General features: G+C 32.6%; 1 protein-coding gene across 3 annotated transcripts; it reads left to right on the top strand.

Annotated features, from left to right (window-relative positions):
• The first annotated feature begins 414 nt into the window (after positions 1-414).
• Positions 415-22602, top strand: LOC125070595 (amidophosphoribosyltransferase-like). 3 transcript variants are annotated; one of them, XM_047680532.1, is made up of 14 exons: positions 415-563; positions 9124-9308; positions 10966-11074; positions 14383-14529; positions 14830-14953; positions 15616-15746; positions 16279-16397; positions 17201-17236; positions 18244-18333; positions 18646-18804; positions 19165-19292; positions 19512-19733; positions 19991-20111; positions 20401-22602. In XM_047680532.1, exons 2-14 carry the CDS (start codon positions 9131-9133, stop codon positions 20553-20555), a joined length of 1719 nt encoding a protein of 572 aa, XP_047536488.1. In that variant the 5' UTR covers positions 415-563; positions 9124-9130; the 3' UTR covers positions 20556-22602. The 3 variants fall into 3 exon arrangements, with proteins under 3 accessions (XP_047536488.1, XP_047536505.1, XP_047536497.1); XM_047680541.1 differs by lacking the exon at positions 415-563 and adding an exon at positions 8173-8190; XM_047680549.1 differs by lacking the exon at positions 17201-17236.
• Positions 22603-23283: the final 681 nt, after the last annotated feature.

Below are 23283 nucleotides of genomic sequence, written 5' to 3'. Positions count from 1 at the left end.
GTGTTTTGGTTTGTTTTTAATTTTCAAGTATATATAAGTATATATAATAATTAATATTTAAGAAATAAGTTTTACATGGACTTTCTTTATTTCTTTATTATTACTGAATTCTATATTATACATAATATTTTGTTATTTTTAAACTACTATATCGTGAAATATCCAAAAAACTACATTAAATAGAATAATTTGTTTGTCTCATGTGTCTTATTCAGAGATTTAAAAAAAATCATAATAAGCGCATGTTATTCTAAGAATCATGAATGAGACATGTGAATATATTAAGAAAATCATAAAAACTTTCAATCGTCAAATTAAAAGATTGCAAATATATTAATTATATAAGTTTCAAAATTATCCAGTCGCAGTATCGTTGTTTCTGTTTCAGTCGCTCGAAACGTTTGCTCAGTCGCACGCGCAGTTGCTTTCAATTCAAATTCAAATAATGTATGGCCATTCAATTATTTCTTGATACTTGTCACTCAACTACGCTCCGACAAGATCGTTGTTGTTTTTAATTATAACTTAAGTTTGTTCTAATTGTGTATAGTTTTATCACTAAGGTAAGTTGAAGTTCCTTTTCTACTTCAATAAAATATTTTTAAAGTCAGCTGTTACATACAGGTTAGGGTAAAAAAAGTAAATAAATTAATCGCGTGACAAGATTTGATATGTCGATATTCTATATGAAGTCTCGTAATCATGGTGTGGTTTTTAATTGCCACGGCTATTTCGTTGATTGCTTGCGGAATCCACATGGTCGGTTTTCTGCGCAGAATCGCCAATTAATTCAATTGATTTTAATACAAAGTATCAGATGAGGTATTTCGTAAGAAAAAACACGCTTGTTTATTTATAATTTGAACATTGTACTACAACTATATATTACCGAAGGAGTTTTTATTGACTTAATATTTTTTTAAAGTACAGAAAAATTTGGTTAACTTTATATATTGGACAGCGTGAATATAATGTAAATATTATGTATACATTCTAAAAAATAATTATAAATTAGGCCCTTAACTAATACATAAAAAAATAAGGCTTTATTAATTAAGATTTTACGTTTAAAAAAAAAGACATTTATAACTTTTGTTTATTTAAAAACTAATTTAACTTCTTAACTTACAGTAGTAATGTCAAAGATATAATTATGTCAAGGCTAGGATAATCTTCGCATGTTCCGTTAAAGCCAATCAGATAAAACTTTTAAATCCATAATAATTCTGGTTAATGCCAGTTACAATAATGTGTTCACTATCTTATCGAGGAGTAATAAATGTTTTTTAAAAGCACCAGTTCAATATCAATTTAAAATCATAGCATTATATTGCCAATAAAAGTTGCTTGTTAAGACATATTATTCGTTTCAAACTGCCATATGATAAACTAATCTTTAACCTTAAATGTTCATGCGTCTATGGATAACAAATACTGTATAAAGTAAGAATACATACAATTTAAATTGGCATGTTAAATTATGTTACTTTTGATAAAGTAAACTTAAATTTTAGAAAAAAGTAACATTATCTGGTAACCATGCCTGTGTGGAATAATGAATTTAAATTCCTGACTTTTGAGGTGTTTCATTGCACATTTTAGTTGGACATGAGTGTGTAATACATATACAACTAACACACACATGTCAAACTTAAACACACACCTGGATACAAAATGCAAATTCGTTGCATATTTTCTAAGAACAAGAAACCAATAAAAAAACAATCATGTACTTAAAATTGTTTGGAGACATAACTTGTATTATGACATAATTGTAATAGTTACAATCAAAGATACATCTTGTATGATTGTTGTAGTGATGTTTAGATTAGAAATACATAATCTATGAGGACAAGATAAAGATTTTTTTCCAGAATCGTATCTGATGTTACTCACTAAAATCCTTACTTTAAACATAGGCTTAATTCAAGAAAGTGTTACATTTTTAAATAAATATATGACTGGAGCTGACTAATTAAGTGCAGTAAGGGCTTTGGGGTCACAATAGTTCAAAGACTATTGCTGTAAAATTTATTTTTCCATATACTTATTGTTGTTGTTTATTGGACCTCATCCTATAAGCGGGATCACTGCAAGTCAAATTGTTGCTGTTTGGGGCTAAAGTATTCAGATGGGCTTTTGCTATAAAATCCTACCATCAAGCAGGTTGATATTGAAACACACTTAATGTATTTGATATTTTTTCTAAGGATTTCAAATATTTAACATGTGGTGATAGTTAAAAAAGTTAGTATATATATTCTTCAAACAATGCTAAAACCCTAATAGCAAAAATTTCAATTTGAGCTGGTCATCCTGTCATTGGAAATTGCAGCTAGTGAAATAAAAGTGATGAAATTGAAAGCACTAGTTAGATAGACTAGACTTAGAAATTGTTGGTTAAATTTTAGGATTTGGACAAAAATATCGAACATTAATTGGGTCTATACATTTGTTACGTATATAATATACTAGTTGAACCTGCGGCTTTACCCGCGCGTAATTTCACAAACCGTCAGTCCTCATTTTAGGTGAATTAAATAAAGTAGCCTATGTCCTTCTCGAGTTACACTTAAACTATCATCATACCAAAATTCATCTAAATCGGTTCAGCGGTTTTAGAGTGAAGATTTAATAGTAAATCATTCATTCATCTGTAATTAATGCATCTTATTAAAGCTAAGGATGTGTCAGGTGCCATTATCCTTAGGAGTTTGTTGTTAGTAAGTGCGGTGGCGATTTAGTGTACGAGATCGATCGAGAACTGTTTGTACAAGTGCATGCTGTACATGTTGTTTCTTTATCGTCACTGTCTCGTAACTTTCCCAATCTTTCTAGATGAATCACTAAGTATAATTACCCAAATTATACTGTAATTCACAACTTGTAATTGTTCTGATAATCTTGTCATATTAACTTAATGTCTAAAATTGGCAGGATTTCCACAAAACAGACTTTTATTCTTTTATCCTGGTTTACCAGCTGTAATATAAAGTTATAAATACAATTTGAGAGTCATATCTTTCTTATTTATCTACACTTTAGTGTAAAGTGAGAGAATAAGAGAATATTTAGCAATGGAGAATTGCTAACTATTTTGCAAACCTGCGATGATCACTGTATTACGATGAGTCATTCATTAGAGTTATGTATCTTAAATGTTACACTGCATGGAAAAGGTTAATGAAAAGTGAAACAATTAAAAACTCCTTTGGACAATTGATTGCTGCTGATACAGATATGTATACTACTTTTGACGGCATAGTTATTAAAAAAAGCCGATCTTTAGCCGCTTTCTCATCAAATCATCCCCAGTACAATTTCAGAGCTAATTTTCTTCGCTGATTCCCGATGTTTTCGGTGTAAAATCCCGTTGGCCCAATTAAAAGGGCTTTATATTCATAAAATTTCAGCAGTCCAGTTTAGAATTTGGCAGTGTTGTCAACAGCCTCGTGTCTTGAAAAGGGCGTAAGTTATTGGTCTTACGCCTTAATTTCTTTCGGTCGTTTCGAATGTACCGTCTTATCGGATTTTGAGACTAAAGGAATAAAGCACATTTGTGCTTGAGCATTTTAATTACTTTATGGTATTGTAAAATAATAATAAAATAATAAATTATAATAATAAACTATAATCATCTTAAACACACTTGAAATTGCCGCTCTCGTGGCCGAAATTGGTCAAGAGTACATAATAATTATCCAGATCTACATAAGGTGCATATTACGTGTAAACAAATACCACCCACGGTTTAATTTTCTTAAATAAACCTGTCTTGCCTATATATCTACTTATACGGAATCCTCGAGCATCCACGATGAACGTAAAAAACGATACATAATATTGAACATTGTAAAACGAGATCGACCACTTATCCGAATATATTTCACTTGACAGACAAAGCCATCATATTTTCGTTGAATTTTGTCACAAATATTACATCAAAAAGGCCTAGGATTGTTCCACGTTTGAATATTAGTTCACTAACTGTTTACGAAAAATAATACGTACAGTCTATTCCAAACTGAATAATATCCTAAATTTGCGATTGGAATAGGCTTTACGTATGTATTATTTTTCGATATTTATTTTATAATACACTATTCCGCTTAACAAGTTGTATCCATTCAATTTTTACTTCAAAAGTTCTTATAATAGCTTCGACGACGTTCGAAACGCGAAACCATAAAGAATATCATAGATAAATCAAACTCTCGACGAATGATATCGCTTCAAATCGATGTCAAATGTTGCTTATTTGGCTTTTGTCCTCATCTGGTTGGATTAGGTTATAGGTAAATTTTGCAAACAATTCGTTTCTTACGATAAATATTTATATCACATTCAAAGAACATCTGATAAATTAAATTGATAGAGATTTCTGTAAACATTTAAATTAACAACATGATGCAATCCATGTATATGAAAAATAATGTTTTGCGCTAGTTTGTACGTAAACAATAATAATATATTATCAGCAAGCTTGGGCGAATGTGTTATTGGCCCATATTCCGTGGCCTGGCAGTCAATAGGTCCATACAATAAGAGATTTAATCGACTTCAACTATTACATAAAGAGGCTGAAAGGCTTTCGTATTCAATACCTAATTGATATTGAATTAGGATCTTATGATTGACAATTCTAATTCATTCAATGCCATTGCTAGTTTAATTTACTTGGAATGATTAAGTGGCGCCAGATTTTACGATTTGTTTAAATGAGTTTCCATTGCTTTTTGTATCAAATCTAATATCAGTAAACGATTTAAAATGTTTTCCATACATCCCCTCCACCATTTATAACAGTAATTATTTCGAATAAATCAGTTTTATAAATTCTGTTTTTTTTTTTATATACTTTATATAAACATCGGTATTTCATTATTTTTAAATAATGTTGTAAATTTTTAAGTAAAATTGTTCTTCTCCGGATTTGATTTTGTGAGTAACATTACGTTTAAAAATTGAACTATATATTACGAAATATACTCTAGTCATCAATTATAAACACGTGTTCAGGATAAAATAACATATCTTATTAAAAAATTCCTTCTGTTGCTGTCTATTATAGATAATACCGCGTTGTTATATAAGAGTTCTTTCATCATTCAAGTCGTACTTACCAAGCTTGATTTATTTCTTGTTTTGGCACTTACGCACACTGTAAACAAATTGTAGCTGGCCATGAATATTAAAAATTATTGACATTATTAGGATTTATAGTTTTTTGCACTAGTCATGATCTATTTTACACGATTTATGTAAGTAGTACTTTTTTTTGATTACCCAAGTTTAATTTAGGCAAAGGTATGTAATATTTATGTTTATTTTTAATATTCCATTTAGGTTTTGTATCTGTTTTCAAAAACTTTTGAATATTATGATATTATAATATAATGAAAAAGATAAAAAACGCTACTTGACGCATTTGGATTCAATGGAAGTTGTCAAATTTGCTTAATATTTTTTCTGAAATTTAAGTTTACGATAGACGATTAGTTTACAGCTGAACGATAAGTTCGAATCCCAAAGTTTTATAGACATTTTCCATTCATAATCGATAAATCTTAGGTTTTACAGGAAAATCTTAAGATTTACCGTATTTCGAGCTTTTACAGTAACATATATATTATTTATTGAATGGTTTTATTTATTTATACATGGTCAAGGACAGACATAACTAGAAATATTAGTAGCCAAACCATTATAGCAGTACTTAATGTAGTATGTAGGCGTCTTGTTTTATTTGTCTCATAGTCTTATTTTATTTGCCAACGTATAATTATGATAAGAACTTATTTCGGCGTATTTTTTAATATTTGTTATTTCAATATATTTTAAATTGAAATTTTATTCTGAGTATTGCCTCAGTAAAAATTTTGATTGTTAAAACGTGAGAGGTCCCTGAAAGTATTTCTATAAATAGCAATAAAGTCCCAAGAGATAATATTTATATTATTATGTACGCAGAAACTAGACGTTATCATCTATTTGTTTATAGTGATGCTCTTGTGGAAAGATACTCGTAATGTCATAAGATAACTGACCCCCTGCGGCTCAGGCGGTACATGATGACGACACATGAGAGAAAATTACAGGAACTTTATAAATAAGGACTTTCGTCGTTTTTATTTATTTGTTATATGTTCGAACTCAATGTTTATCCAAACTTCGAAAGTAGTTGCGTGATTAAAATTTGACATAGTATATTTTTTCTTTAACACAGTATGTTGTTGAACTTTTTATAATAAGATAAGCTGTTCAAAAATTATTAAAATAAAACAATTTACACATATTAATAATTAACTAACTTATATAAAACCTTATTTCTTGATAAATTGTCTCAAAAATTAGGTATTGGTGCTAATAATAACTATTTATTTTCAGCCTTGAATATTTAACGCTGCATAATTATTATAATTTTATTTATCCGTTTCCGGTTGACAAGTTAAAAATTTGCAAATTAAACGAATAAATTGCATTTGAAGATTTTTCCTCGTATTGTTTTTCGTGTTCGTAAACACGGGTACTTTCATTTGTTGATTGTATGTAAAATATCTATTCTGTTTCTACATGATATGTTTTTATTGACTGGCAACATTAAATTAAATAATAATTTTTAAATAAGTTAGGATTTTTTATTCTCTAATCTATACAAATAAAATACTCATTTTTGTCCTCAACGTACTTCGTATAGATTACTGCCATAGTCATTTGTAATTTGGTATAAATAAAGTATTATATGGGACCCGATTTAGTAAGGATAAAATTCATATAAAATGTACCCCTAACATTTCCCACCTTGTAGTTGAAATTGCCAAAAAATCTTACTAACTTAGTCTTCGTAGGGAAAAGGTTCGAAGATATAGTGATAAGACAGTCAGTGGTATTTCGCTTATATATAGATATTGTCGTATATCTTTAAAACATGAACTCATCTCGTGTACAGGTAGGTAACTTATCTCATGCCGTCGTAAATCATAGTAAAGGTCGCCAATGAGCAATTATGTAATTAACCACTATATTCAATTGTATATATTATAAATAAAGATTATAATTAGCTGATGTCGATAATGGTAACTATGTACGGGAAATTTTCTTACCTATTTCCATTAAATATATACAATATTTATGACAATTGACGTAAAATTGACAGTGACGTATCGCTTGCAAATCTATTAGTAGCAAAATTAAAAAAAAAAAAAAAAACGAATGCGTCCATTTGTGGATGTTACGCTATTTTTTTTGTTCTTTAAATTTGGAACCCAATATTCGTGTAATTTATATTTATATAAACGTTGCAATTAAATTTTACTTTCATTCAGCGTGGTTACAGCCGTATACAATCTTTATTCCTAAGTTTGGTGACGCAACGGCGATGCAAGGAATGGTTAATATTTCTCTTCTTTGTTTATGGGTGCTAGTGACCATTTAGCAGGTGGCTCATTTCACGTTCTACTTATTTACTTCAGAATGTCTTATATAAGTTATTTAAAAGTCTTTCATTTGCATATAAACAATGTTTTACATGATTATTTATACTTCAAACTAAAAATTAAAAACATTGTTATAACAAACATTCCTTTTAAATTATAAATTGATGATAAAATCTAGTCATTAACAACAAAACAACAACTACTTAAGTGTTCAATCGAACTTTAAAGTTACTAAAATTAGACGTTTTTTACTGAAACTAAATATGACCTTGATATGTTATATGATCGTTATATAGTCATGTGCGACGTTATATAAAACAGATATTATATATTGAATGAATAATTTATTTTCATTATTAGAAATAAATATATTGTCTAATCATTTAGCAACAACGCGGCCTTTGGGCAAATGACGTCACAGAACGTATGTGGGTTTAATTTTGCGACAAATTACGACAATGTTTTGATGACCTCAAAATTGTAATGCTGATCTTTTATTTCGTGAATGTAACACGTGTCCGGTTTTTCCATTGCAATAGAGGCTAGTTCTCTCTTGTGTGACTGTTGACTTAAAAACCGTTTGTTGATTTATCATTTTAATAATATTGATATTTATTTCGTTGGTGGTTTGCGTCAAATATAATCTCGTGTTGTGTTACGTTCTCGGTTAGTTACTGAGGGTCAGTGATACGATTTGACGTTGTTTCATATTATGTGAATGTACACTTAGTTGTAAACATTTCTTATATTTTAAGTAAGTTGTTGATTGTTTGTCAGCTCAATATTTAGATTTTAGATATTGTATAATAATCGGTCATTTTTATAACTTTGTTAATTTTTATTAAATTTGACATTGGATAAAATAAGAGATTTTGAAACTTTATGAAATTTCAAATATGCACAGCAACATTCTCTTGCTTTTTTAATTACAAAGTATTTTTTAAACTATCCTATTTGGGGTCGCCTACTCGGTGCCAGCTCTCTTTGAATTATTTCGCTGGTTTTTAAAACGCGTAGCCAGGTAGAGGCAGAGGTGGTCACGGGTCTACCACTGAAAGCTTGTGTCGTATTCAAATAAAGCGTCCAAGAATTATTTAATACAATTAATAAAACTCTTTGACTTACTATACTTTGTTAAGAAAGGACTCCATCTACTCTGCTGGAAACCAAGGCATCATGAATGATGATAATAATTTCGCTTTGTAACATGTGCCTGATATCAATTACTTCAACATTGCATTACTCTTAACATCACTATAATTAAATGTTAATACAATAATTTATAGTAATGTTAGAAGTGTTATTACATAATGAAAATTATCGATATCGACAGAACTAAAAAAAATATCGACTTTACAATCTTATTGGAAAGTATGAAACAGTAATTTATTACTTTAACGACGCGAGCTATATTCCAATACATAGTTCCAATTTTAGTTTACAATTTCAGAACAGGCGTCTTTATTAATAATATTGATTTAATTGTTATTAGATCTCATCGTTCATTTTGCAATTAACATCCTAGTTCAAATATAACCGTTTCCTACCACACGTTACTTTTCTATAGCCTTTACAATATAAAATTGACTTAATACTCTAATCAATATTAACAAGTAAAATATATCATTCGTTGGTATTTGTTAAACCTTAAATTCTATATTTAAGAAAAAAAGTTTATTTTTTACAGATAAATCATGGACGGTCCCGCAGGACCATCGCCATGTCAGCTACGAAAGGGAAGAGACGAAACCATGGAACGATTGAGCGCTAATGACAGTGGCAGTTGTCAGAATGACAGCTGTCAGTGTGACAGAACACAGAACGAAGTCAAAATAAATAGCAAGAGGTTTGGCAGGGGAGCAATAGAATCAGGTATACAATTGTATTTTTATTGTAATAGGCTTACGGGTAAATGGGCCACTTCATGGTAAGTGGACACCCATAGACATTGGCGCTGTAAAAAATATTATCCATTCTTATATAAATATAAGATGTTATGTCCCTATGACTGCAATTACACTGATTCACTAACCCTTTAAACCCGAACACAACAACATTAAGTATTGCTGTTTGGCGGTAGAATATCGGAATTGTTGGAACCTACCTAGATGGGCATTCAAAAAACCCTACCCCCAGGAAACTTGAACGTTTAAATCGTTATTAAAAAAATATTAATTGGCCCATTTAATTTAATTGACGTCACATTTGGTCAAGTTTGATAGATAGCAAAATTACCAAAACTGTGTCAAAAACAAGATGCGAATACACCATCTTATCGAAATAGTTGCAAAATTTAAACAAATAGATACAAACAGATGTCCGTTATCAGGTCTCGAGAATGCCCCACTTATCGCACGACTATTAGTGTTTTTCTTTGATGTGACCTTTGTGTATTTCATCATTTTGATTAATAAATTCGTTTTTAACTTTCGTGTGATATGTTTGTTTTTTATAAACAAGCCGTTGATATTGCTTATATACTTTGAACAGGGTAAGCGAGAGTGTGAGGTCAACATGAATAAAATGCAATACAAATAACACGTGTATGATGTTATAGGTATATAACGAATGTTATCTGTTTATTAAATACCCTTCCACAATTAAAAATCGAATACTCCTGAACGGAATTCTTATCCATTCGGATCGTCATATTACAATATTTAATTAAATGGAAAGTTACAGTTGGCTCGATATAAAAGTTCCACTGAGGAAAACCGACTTGCGATTCTTTAAGTTAAAAACTTATAATGTATTTTATCTTTTTTCATTCCTGGCGCGTATCTACGCTATCGAAGCACAAAATATTCTGCCAATGTCACTTGTCAAAATATGTTTCGGAAAAAAAAATCACGAATTATGACAGACGGCAGATTCCTTGGCTAGAGATAGAATTAAGATATAGAGGGAAAGAGGTTAGAGCGAAAGAACGAACGAACTTATGAACTACAAGCTGAACCTTTAGCTTTATAGTCGCAAAATATAGAATACCTTATAGCACACAAACCTTCAACCCCATTTTACCTTCTCAAGGAATGAATTTAAAAGAGTGGCCTTTGTCCTTTCCCGGGACTCAAACTATCCCCCTTCCAAATTTGATCTAAATCGGTTCAGCGGCTTAAATGTGACGAGGTAATATACAGAGTTACTTTCGCTTATTACTAGCGAACCGCCCCGGTTTCACACGGGTGCAATGTCAAAGTCAAAGTCAAAAATCTTAATTCAATATAGAAGTGACGCAATTAATTTAATAATTAATTAATTAATTTTACACTTGCTTATTGATAGTCAAAAATCTACCACCACCACACAATGTTGATATCGAATATACTATAGAATGTCTTATATATACATATGAATCTTTTTCTTGAATCAATCTATCTATTAAAAAAATCGCACCAAAATCCCTTGTGTAATTTTAAAGATCAAAGCATACACAGGGACAGACAGCGGTAAGCAACGTGTGTTTGACGTAGTGTTTTATACTATTTAAAGATAGTACGGAATTTTGATGATATTTTTTTTGTTTTAGGTTTAACACACGAATGCGGCGTGTTCGGCGCAATCGGCACAGGGGAATGGCCGACTCAAGTGGACGTAGCACAAGTTATATGCCTCGGGCTTGTCGCGCTGCAGCACCGGTAAATATATTTATATGATCAAAATATATGTAATTGTATATATGACATATGACAGTGTAGTCATAGTTGCAGTTCTTTATCCAACATGGAGTATTACGCTTACTAACATATTTTGTACTAAATATACTATAGACAATAACATAAATTAGATTTACAAGGGTTGTCTATCCCCAATGAGGTCCCAACCCCATTACTAAGACTCCGCTGTCCGTCCGTCCGTCTAACTGTTCGTCTGTCACCAGGCTGTATCTCATGAACCGTGATAGTTTGATTTTTTTACAAATAAATCGATTACTAAAAATAATAAAATAAATATTTAAGTGGGTCTCCCTTACAACAGACATGATTTTTTTATCGTTTTTATAGATGGTATGGAACCATTCGTGCGCGAGTCCGACTCGCACTGGTTTTAAGCTACATGTTCAACTTTATTTCTCTCTCTACGTTACAACTCAGGAATATAAAATTGTGGATTAAACAAAATTAATATAAAGGACTATATACACGTGAACATTCGAATGTTTAGGTAAAATTTATAATGTAACATGATACAGTTAGTAGATACGTCGTCGGTGTATCAAACGCTTTTAGCATACGCGTGTAATGTTATGGTCGAGGCTGAAACGCGTTTCGGGTGTAAACAGTATTGTGCAAATCCATACTAATATTATTAAGACAATTTTTTTTATGTATGGGGATATTTCTACTCTTTCACGCAAAAACTACTGAATGGATTTTAATGAAACTTTACAATAATATAGCTTATACATCAGAATAACAAATAGCCTATTTTGTATGAAGATATATTATGAATAATACCTGACAAGCAACGCCTAAAACGCAAGCGATACCGTGGGCGGAAACTAGTGTATTATATAATGTTTGATAAGAATCAAAATTGCATTAATATTCAAAAAAGTCAATGCTGGTCAAAAGTCTCCTTCCCGTTCGAGATGTTTTGGAGTTTATTATGAAAATGCTTACGAGTTACAGATTTCCATTCTACACAAGCAGGCTTACTAAGATTTGTTAAGCACACGCACTGAGTGCAATGATGACTCCAGGTTAAAACTCTCCACCAAGGCTCGAATCAGTTGAAGTTTCTTCGTTTTAGCCGCTGGGTCATTTCGTCTCTTTTATTTCTTAATATTACGGACATTATATTTAAGTCTGATCTGTCTTACAATAGGTAACAAAGGCCGTACAAGTCTATTGCGGTCTTGCGACAATATCTGACCGCGATAACCGCAATATCATTACAAAAAGAAAACCAACAAAAGTCTTATTACGCAAAAGTACAGTCATGTTACACTATAGGTGTGATCGGACTCTGTAAGTGTTTTATTACGTAACGGTTTCAACTCAGATATTGCTAACATCTTGTGATTCTAAAAATAATACACGCAGTAAAACGGCTATAAAATCTTCTTTCTTTCTTTCTTTTTATTTTGATCATAGAATAGTAGCAATTATTCAACAACAAAAATGAATATTAGCCAAATTGTATCAACTTAATCCTTATTTAAAGTTAAATGTCATATTTAAAAATAATATTTCTTAATTTTAAGAAATAAAAATGCATTGTGTCGTCGAAAACAGTATTTATTAAAAAGCTCTTTCTCTCACATAATCCAATGGGACGGGAAATCCGACTCGACCAAATAATTCAAGCGTACGAAATGCCTCAGGTGATTTCTTAGGCAATGAAACTTTCTTGTAAGCTTTACCAATTTCTAGACTCCGGATTATTAACGAGAATTCATCGGTAAAAAATTCGAACACTCTTTCTCTCAGATTCATTTAATTCGGTCTCAGAACCTTATAAGCTAGCCACTTTTTTTATCCGCTTGAAAACCCCTTTATGGAAATTCGGTATCGGAATTCAGCGGTACCTCTGCCTCCTCGGCGGGCGCTACGGAATCGTTTTTGCATGCGACCGTAACGCCCTGACGGTCGGCCCGCCTATGTGGGCCTCCAAACTCTAGTGTATCATAAACTAGCCACGAGACCAACCACAAATGCAAAAACCGAACAAATTTTTCGTCACGCAAAAGTAATCTGTCGATCTTTACATATACAGTACACCACATGATATTTACACATAAAAATGCTGTGTTTTATGAACACATGAAAACCTCTTGCTATGGCAAGAAGTTAGCAATCTCTTTTCATTTACATATAAGTATAAAAATAATATTGTAACATATTATATACATATATGATGTAGCAATAAAGAAAGTACATTCAGGTACATCTTAAGTCTATATAATAAAGTCTCAAGCAGGTGTTTTATTTCTAAAGGTGCAGTCAGCTCGCCTCCGATTGGCATATTGTTATTACACGAACCGGATGAACGATAATATATTTTGATAAGTTTCGACCAGGTTCGAACCGCTATTTGATCTGTAGGAGCTTCTTATCATTTTAAAATTAAAACGTTCAATATGTACTTGAAATTATATCTGTGATCATTTGCGTGAACTCTTAACACGGAGATAAATGTTTTTAGAAAACCTTGGAAATTTGTTATATTGTGCAGAATATGCCTTTTTTAGGGTTCCGTACTCAAAGGGTAAAACAGACCTATCACCAGGCTGTATATCATGAATCGTGATAATTAGACACTTGAAATTTTCACAGATGATGTATATCTGTTGTCGTTATCACAACAAATACTTAATATTTAAAGGGGCTCCCATACAACATACGTGATTTTTTTTGCCGTTTTTATAGATAACAACGGAACCCTTCGTGCGTGAGTCCTACTCGCACTTCGCCGGTTTTTTAAATGAATGCGTTGAGAAACGCGATTAGATTTTTTTGTAGGTATAAAAAATTGGGCAGATAGACTTATCATAAAGAAAAAAATAGGTCATTTTGGGCTTAGCGTTAAACTCTGTGCGAGAGAGAAAGAGAGCGATTAGAGATATATTTGAAAAGCATGCTTTGGTATGTGTATTTGATATATTCAAAAATATGGCGGATTACATTTTTGTAAAAATAGATTTTGATTAACAGTAGATTTTAAACTAATTGTCAATATATTTGTTTTTGAATAATTTAATTTTGAGAGACGAATGTATTATAATTGCTTTACTTATATGGAATAGAATATTATCGTTGTGGCAATAAACAATAAAGATCACCAAAGCATAAAGTGCTCTGTGGTATGGTACACATGAAAAATATATTCTTTATTTTTATTACTAATACATAAGAAATACATTTAAACATCAAAATACACGAATAAGACATTTAAGAATTATAACTAAATATTTTCTAAAGTCCCGTGTTTCATTTGTTTCCAGAGGTCAGGAATCAGCGGGTATAGTGACGTCAGAGGGCAAGAGCGCACGCACGTTCAACACACACAAGGGCATGGGTCTTATCAATAACATATTTAATGACGAAGCCATGAGGAAGCTAAAGGGCAACCTTGGAATTGGACACACGCGGTAAGCACCCCCTTGACCTTAAGTCCAGAAAATAATTTATTATTATGTGTTCTACTAATGTTACTAATAAAATCATTTTAGTTAAAATCATTCCTTTTTCATTACGTATAACGGGACGCATTTTATATATATATATATATATATATATATATATATATATATATATATATATATATATATATATATATATATATATATATATATATATATATATATGTATATATATAAAAAAAGAAAATTATTAAAGATTTCCTAACTTTGCGTAGCTGTAAAACTCTAATGTTATATTTAAATGTGTAGGTACTCGACATCAGCCGCGTCCGAGGAGGTGAACTGTCAGCCGTTCGTGGTGCACACCGCGCACGGGGCGCTGGCCGTCGCGCACAATGGCGAGCTCGTCAATTGCAGCAGCCTACGAAAGATGGTACCACTAATACACTATAATTATCTTCAAGTCTTTCTTTTACTCTATGTAAACGCACTTATCTCAGATCAGTCTGACTAGAAAATTATTTTGCGATTGGATAGCTTTATATTATATTAAAACAGATTTATAAGACACAGATAATATAACTTCGACTATACTTGGTGGTAGAGCTTTGTGCAAGCCCGCCTGGTTAAGTGCAACCAACAACAATATTTAGTATTGTTGTGTTTCGGTTTGAAAGGTGGGTGAGCCAGTGTAACTACAGGTTGGCGGCGCATTGGCGATGTACGTTATGATTAATATTTCTCGCAGCGCCAATGTCTATGGGCGGTGGTGATTGTTACCATCATGTGGTGGTCCATCCGCCTTCCGTCATAAAATAATGTAAATATGTCCATCAAAGGCGGATCAGTATCCTTTAAGACAACAGCGAGCAGCTAGATTATAATCATTGTCCATAGACATTAGCCTTGTTAGAAATTTTAAGCGTCTTACGCGTGGGTGCATTGATAACCGTGAGATCTAATACCTTGTGACTGTAATTACATACACTCACCGCAATATAGAATCATATGGTTTCGAAAATGATGATAAGCTAATTAAACCCATTTAAGCTTCCACGAAGCTTTACCGTTGATAAATAAAATGACTGTTTACAGGTGTTAGGTCGAGGAGTGGGACTATCCACACATTCAGACTCCGAACTGATCACACAAGCTCTGTGTCTGAACCCACCGGAGGGAGAGACCAATGGCCCCGACTGGCCCGCTAGGATCAACCATCTTATGAGGTATGTGTTGAACAGTTCAAAGAAATTAACTTATCCATCTCTCTTAATGCATGTAAGTTCTAAAAATAAGTAGTACCACTACCTCGTTCTAGTGCTCGGTCTAGTGACTAGATAATGCCGCAGATCACGACGTTCTGTGTTCAAAGGTCGTGCCATTAAAAATGTATTTCTTTTTTCTGTTATAATATTCTTAGTCGCTAATCGGATTCTGTAAGTTGGCAATGTTAACACTCCAGTGTATCGGATAGCACATAAAGTCCTGCGACTGATGTCTTTTTGGCTGTGCCGGATTTCTCGATCCCTTAAATTATATATAGTGGAAAGGAAGGCATCAATAAGTTATATAGGTTTTTACTGCAAGCAATCATTATATGAGATCCTCAACTATATATTATAACATATAGTCTGTTATACTAACTCATATTATATGTAAATCCGCACGCAGACAAAGCCACGGGTGGAATGTAGTAAAGAATATTTATGAAATCAATTCATAGAATTGTTGTGACTAAGAATTTCCATTTTCTTCCAGGCTAGCACCTCTAAGTTATTCCCTAGTAATAATGCTCAAAGACAAGATATACGCAGTGCGGGATCCGTACGGCAACAGACCTCTCTGCCTTGGCAAGATTCTTCCATTGGGTTCCTCATGTGAGTACAATTCTGAAAAACATTATTTAATAAACGGCCATATGACACTTGTCGATTGGAAACGACATCAAGGCCCCTTACATAAGTGGGGCCTCATGTCTGAAGTTATAATAAATGTGCATATTTTATTAAAACTTAAAGCAATATTGGTTGATATGTTAAAATAAAAATGTGAACGATGATTTCAAACAATCGCTTCATTATATTTAAACTTGACCTTTGCGAGTCATTGTGATGTCGACGTTTTATATTATCTCAATTATATTTCATTAATTCTCATAGATAATTTTAATGAAACTGTTAACAATTAAAAGAGTTTTTGTTGGGTTTTTTGATATTATAGAAGATATAAAAAATGGAGTATTGTTAAGTTACTTAAACATTAATTGAATATTAAAAAGAGACACATATTGTTTGTATGTATGTAGAGGATCACTGAAACTGCTATATCGATTCCAATAATTGTTTCACCAATTTTAAACTGTACTATCCTCGCCCCTTAAGGATAAGATTTCGAGACTGTTCTACGAATTTATTCCTAAATTTGTGGATACAGCAGATTTTTTATGATGTTTTTTTTTTCACTGCTAGTCATAAATTAAGCTTATGATATCTCAATGATGCTATTTTACATAAATCAACATTATCTAACAAATTGGCCATCTGGGCTGTTTGTAATATTACTATTGCTTAAACCTTTTTTTTTTTAATTTCCAATACTGCATGAAACGTCCAGCATTGAATGTTATTTCCACTAATCCATATGACTGTAACCATTGTTTATCGTGACTGTACTTTTACAGATGTCTACAAATCGTCATCATCGAAGCATGCGGCTGGTAATGCATGTTCCATTCATATATTCATTCATTATTTTTTTAATTAAAACAAATCATAACTATTAATAAATTCTCAACTCATATTATTTATATAACCATAGTCTGAATAGTTGCCATTGTTCTCGACATTTGGATTTGTTGTTGTATGCCATTGGTTAGGACAAAAGTGATTAAGCGATACTTAGTACATAATAACTCAGTTCCCAAGGTTGGTGACGCATTGGCGATGTAGGGGATCGTAAAAAAATCTTGGACAATCATGACTATGAACAGTGGTGATCATTTGCACATTCTCTCAACGGCTTTCCTGTATTCATATATGTAAAATATAGAGTTTCATATAGTTGTAATGTGCCCAAATGAGCCATCTATCCTTGTCATTGCATGTTATCACTTGGCCTTGGCCTGCGTTTAAGGAACCTTAATTTTGGTAATTAACTTTTTATTTCGATTCACAGTGTAGAATATCGTTTAAAGTCTGTGTGAACAAAGTCTAACGCGTAATAATATATATAGTCAGGTGCAAAGATTGCAAAAGTGCATGTCACAAAGGGATATTTCATACAAGGACATCTTACTAAACATATTTCTGTTTCTACTTTTTGATATTCTTACAATTTATTATCTAAATATTTTGAAATCTAAATTAATATTGAAAATGTAATCCAAGTCTGTGTATAAGTTTCTGAAGTCGCTTTTCAACAAGTTCAACTATAGACTTTTTATTTTTAAACAAATATTAACGCATGATAGCTACACTTCTCAAATTCTAATTAATAAGATGTAGTATCGTTCTTGACACTAAAGATAATTTAAAATGGTAATTTCGATTTTGAATGAAAAAAAAAAACATTTCGTAAACCATTTTTTATATGAGGATTTTAAATTGTATTTTTAAATTCATACATACATATTTACATTGCATGAGAAGTCAATTCATTTAATATTATATTTCGAATTATTTTATTTTCGAAAATACTTTATTTATTATTTAAATGTTATTGCAGTCCTTATGAATGGTTCTGCGAAGAACGGCGTGGAGGACAGGGCTGAAGGCTGGGTCGTGTCATCTGAATCCTGTGGATTCCTTTCTATCGGTAAGTGTGTGTGTTGAATGTGTTAAGCATTCTCATATTTTAAATAAACCCAGTGTAAAGTTATGGTCATTGTCATTTATTAATTATAAAAAAAACTACTGTATTTATATCTAAATATTTTTCTGTAGTCTTAAGGACCTCCTCTCCTCTCCCCTTAGATTAAAGCTCATTCCACCACATGCCTCAGGTGGAAGTGATTGGATAGTAACTATTAAATAATTAAGAGTAAAAGTCTCATGCTTGTCTATGTTTGAACTAACTTACAATTACCGAGATGGTGCTTCGGTCTCTAAACGTTAATGGTGTCGTCAGGCGCGCGCTACGTGCGCGAGGTGCTGCCCGGCGAGATCATCGAGATGTCGCGGCACGGCGTGCGCACCGTGGACGTGGTGGAGCGCCCCGCCGACAAGCACCAGGCCTTCTGCATCTTCGAGTACGTGTACTTCGCGCGGGCCGACAGCATCTTCGAGGGTGAGGCTCCTGCTGCTACGAATGAGTTCCCGCTGTTCCAAGTTTGAGTCCCATCGGGCAAAAATACAAACGTGCTAAACTCGTGCTTCAGGTAGTGCGCTTATCCTGTGACTCCACGTGTGATCTAAAACTGTTGGTGTCAGCGTAAACCAATAGGGAGCGCTCGTGTATCTGTGCACACGTGCGTATAATCTTACCCTTGGCACTGATTTTACTGTCGCTGAAAATATCAGCTCCTAAATTTTTTTGCCAGGGCTGTTTACCCGGTGAACTAATATTTTTCATCAACATCTATCGAGTGATCAGATCACAGCATTCGTCTAAGGTGAGTGTATTGACACGATAACGCGGCGCCCGCAGGTCAGATGGTGTACTCGGCGCGCCTGCAGTGCGGCCGCATGTTGGCGCGCGAGTCGCCCGTGGACGCCGACATCGTGTCGTCCGTGCCGGAGTCCGGCACCGCCGCCGCGCACGGATACGCACGACAGGTACCACCCGCCACCACCTCCCGCCGACGCGACTCACCGCCACCACCCGCCACGTTAAATTAACATGATAGACTTGTATATTACCAAGCTAGCTTTTGTGATAGGCTACTCGAATGAAGTATAGAAAAGCCTTCAGCTACGGAATACATAACAAACAACATTTTAATTTCAGGCTTATTTTCTGTTTATTATGTTTAATGTTCATTTTGCCTTGGACAGTCGGGGATACCCTTCATGGAGGTCCTGTGCAAGAACCGATACGTCGGCAGAACGTTCATCCAGCCCTCGACGAGACTGCGCCAGCTGGGCGTCGCTAAGAAGTTTGGTGCGCTGTCGGAGAATGTGCGCGGGAAACGGATCGTGCTCATAGACGACTCGATCGTGCGAGGAAACACGATTGGACCGATTATCAAGTTGTTGAGGGACGCGGGAGCGGCTGAGGTGAGGCTTTATAAATATAAGTATTTTTTTAAATATTGTGCCCAAGTAAGACACATACCTAAGCACACGAGGCAATGGGAAATACCTTCTAATGATGGGTACTTTTTTGCCAAAGATATAATTGTAAGAAATGGTCATTAATGTGACTTTAAGATGTTTTGGTGCTTTTTTTATCTCTACAACAAAGTAGACAAAGTTTATTTATGTGTAAATAAATTGTTAAGCTAAAATGTTGACTAAACTTTTCTCTGTATCAGGTACACATAAGGATAGCATCCCCGCCCCTCAAGTACCCTTGCTATATGGGCATAAATATCCCAACGAGAGAGGAGCTCATTGCTAACAAAATGGACTCATTTAAACTTGCTGAACATGTCGGTGAGTTGATTCTTTTTATTTAGTTAGAGATGTATTTCGAAATAATTCATCTTGTTCAATATTTTATAGCATGTGAGAGTACATTTGGTGAAGTGTTTAGTAATAAAAGTATAACGAGTATTACATGCCGTAAGTTTTTAATTCGACGTTCAAAATAACTGCTAAATTTCAGTTATTTTGCGATGCCCTCACGATTTCATCAAATGCAGGAAATATATGATTAGAGCATGAGAAACGAAAGTCTGAGAGGGTGACTGTAATTGTCTATAACTTTGTAATGTAACTTCAGGCGCCGACAGTCTCGAATACCTGAGCGTGGAGGGTCTAGTGAGCGCGATCCACTACAACATGAAGGTGACGCCCAGCGACGGAGTGGGCGGCCACTGCACCGCGTGCCTCACCGGGGAGTACCCGGGCGGCCTGCCCGATGACGTCGACTGGTGAAAATAGAACTAATTCTGTTTGCAGTAAGGAGCAGTTTCTCGTAACATAAGTGTAACAATGACGTCGTTTTCGGCGGTTATTAGTGAGTACGGAGCGATATAATAAGGTCTACAGAGCAAAAACAAACGTGAAATATGATATGTTTACTCTTCCTTTATATACATAATTGTAGTACAACAGAATACTTAATAATACTTCCAGGACGTTTTTATATACTCTGTGGAAGTCCATAGATATTTTTAAAAAGTACACAAGATATGTTGTGAAATAGTTACATGGTATGTTTATATAGTAATAATACGGTAAACAATTTAAAATAAAATACCTCTTATTTGAATATCACATAATAATACTCAAATATTGCAAAATAAAATACCGAAACTCTTATATGTTAATGTAATAAATCTGGTACTAACATATTTCTGTCCTTTGTATTGGGTACCATTCATTTATTACGTAAGACTATTTTCGCTTCTTTTTGACCCCCTCCCCCCTAATATAAGAAAAAATAAGAACTGGCCGACCCCCTCCCTCCCTGTTTAAAATTTATTTCGTAAGAATCTAAAGGAGAAAATGAATACACGTTTGGTTTATTTTACTGTTTATTTTTCAATGTAACAACTTTTTGAAATGTGTTTATTTGTAATTTCAAAGATTCTAAAGTTACGCATCCGAACCTCAGCTATCGCGTGGTTTCCCGCGTTTTAACAAATAATTTTATTTTTTTTGATCTTACGTAAGAATTATCGAAACTCCTTCCCACCCCTTTGTAAGAAAACATAAAACATGTTCGACCCCCCTCCCCCCGAAATCGTCTTACGTAAAAAAGGAATAGCCCCTTGTCTATAATATTATAAACAGTTGTTTTCAAAGATAAATATTATTTTTTCATAAAATTACTTTATTAAATATGAAATTTAATATTTTGGGTTTTATGATTTAAAACCAAATAATATCGAATGTAAGTAAGTATTGGAATCTATAAGTTACTTAAACTTCACGAATAATATTCTCGGTAATAAAGTACAAAGACGATTGAAATAATTAAAAAATACGAATGGATTTCAGAGGTTTTACTGATTTTAAAGGAAATTCTTACTAAAATTCTAATAGCTCTACAGTTATCTTAGTTTTATACAAAAGACTAACGTTTTTACCTAAAAATAAACTATAGCGAATAGGGACCAGATATTTGAATATCAGCCATTCTGCATTTAGTTAATATTACATTGGTGTAAATTTGCGTTCGAAAAAGAAAATATTAAAAAAAATATAATTATGTTTAGTTCTAAATTTAATTATAATTGCGCATAATTTTATGTGTATTATGTAATATGAATAATGTTTTGTTTTTCTTATATAAATCTAATTCTTTTATATATTAAGGTTGTATTTTAAAGTTTATAGTTCTATTTCTTTAGATTTATTCTTTTTTAGTCGTGCTGGTTTCGACGAATATATTATTAATGTTTAGAAATTTAAAGGGATGATTTCGCGCAATATTGTTGAATGAGTAACGAGCAAGTTTCTCCTTATCCTGAAGTTCCTTTTTATTGGCGTCCTTTTCCTTCATAGCGATATTATAGTTAGCGCGAATAAGACGCATATACTCTATTGTTTAATGAAATTTATATTTTAATTGTATTCTTTAGATCAATCTGTATCAAATTCAAAAGGTAACAGTAGTTTGTTAAAAAAAAGTTTATATTATATAAAACAAATGTTATATTAATAACTATTATTATAAAAGTTTAGTTAGTCATGGACTTCCCGATAAGAATATATATTTGATTTACAGGAAAGATTTATGGTCAATTTATGTCTACATAGTTGGTCCATGGAAAACTAAATTGTCATCTGGATAGTTCATTATTCGATTGTTTGATTTTCTGTTGGCTTAAATAAGTTCTCGAATATAGTTCCTTATCGAATAGGATAGATCTGAATTGTTTTCTGTCTTATAAAATAGAACTAAGAGTATTTACAATGTACATTCCGATGTTTTATTTGATAGAATTTATAATAAATAAATATTTTAGGGACACTTTTTAATGTTTTATTACCTTAAACCCAGTGGTAGACAAATTATCCCACATCTAGGTTTGGATTATTCCTCGCTGTTTGAATGCTTTGCTCACGATGACAGTCATTAGCAGAATAAGGGAAATATAATTAAAAAAATATGAGATTCGAAAAACCGATTATCAGTGGGCTATCTCAGTCTTACACGGATAAAGGATAGTTGATAAAAAGTGTGGATGAGTATTCTTTAATTTCCATGCGAAATAAGTGATGATTTATGTATTGTTTTAATTTTTTTTTTAAAGAAGACTCTATTTCTACATTTGGATTTGACAGATAACTACTGAATTTCTTGTCGGTAAATTGTTTAAAATGACGATTCAAAGTATATTTTAATTTGATTTAAGACCTTAATATATGTGATATACATATTATACTAATGTTTCTTATTTTTTCAAACTTTGTTTATCTTGATCGTATCTACTCATGCACTCTTGCTGTCGTTACTATTAGTTTACCAATACACACTAAGACATCTTGTGAGCATTATACACTCATAAGAATTGAACGTAGGGGGACGTGCGACCTGAGTGAATAGATCTATATCTGTATTTGTTATAAAACAGTTCCAAAAGTATTACACATCTTATGGTATTAGTCCATTAGAAATCTGTATACAAAATTTCCTGTTTAAATAACCTTGTCA

The sequence above is a fragment of the Vanessa atalanta genome, chromosome 2 (assembly GCF_905147765.1).
Source record: "Vanessa atalanta chromosome 2, ilVanAtal1.2, whole genome shotgun sequence".
NCBI lineage: Eukaryota > Metazoa > Arthropoda > Insecta > Lepidoptera > Nymphalidae > Vanessa > Vanessa atalanta.
Note: the sequence above shows the minus strand (reverse complement) of the source record. Positions and strands in the feature narration are given on the sequence as shown.

What these genes read in the sequence shown, in the direction of transcription:
- LOC125070595 (XM_047680532.1), top strand. Translation starts at nt 9,131, where the DNA reads ATGGACGGTCCCGCAGGACCATCGCCATGTCAGCTACGAAAGGGAAGA. An exon ending in AGGATCAACCATCTTATGAG is followed by an intron (nt 15,747 to 16,278) that starts GTATGTGTTGAA and finishes ATTTTCTTCCAG; the next exon opens with GCTAGCACCTCTAAGTTATT. An exon ending in ATCATCGAAGCATGCGGCTG is followed by an intron (nt 17,237 to 18,243) that starts GTAATGCATGTT and finishes ATGTTATTGCAG; the next exon opens with TCCTTATGAATGGTTCTGCG.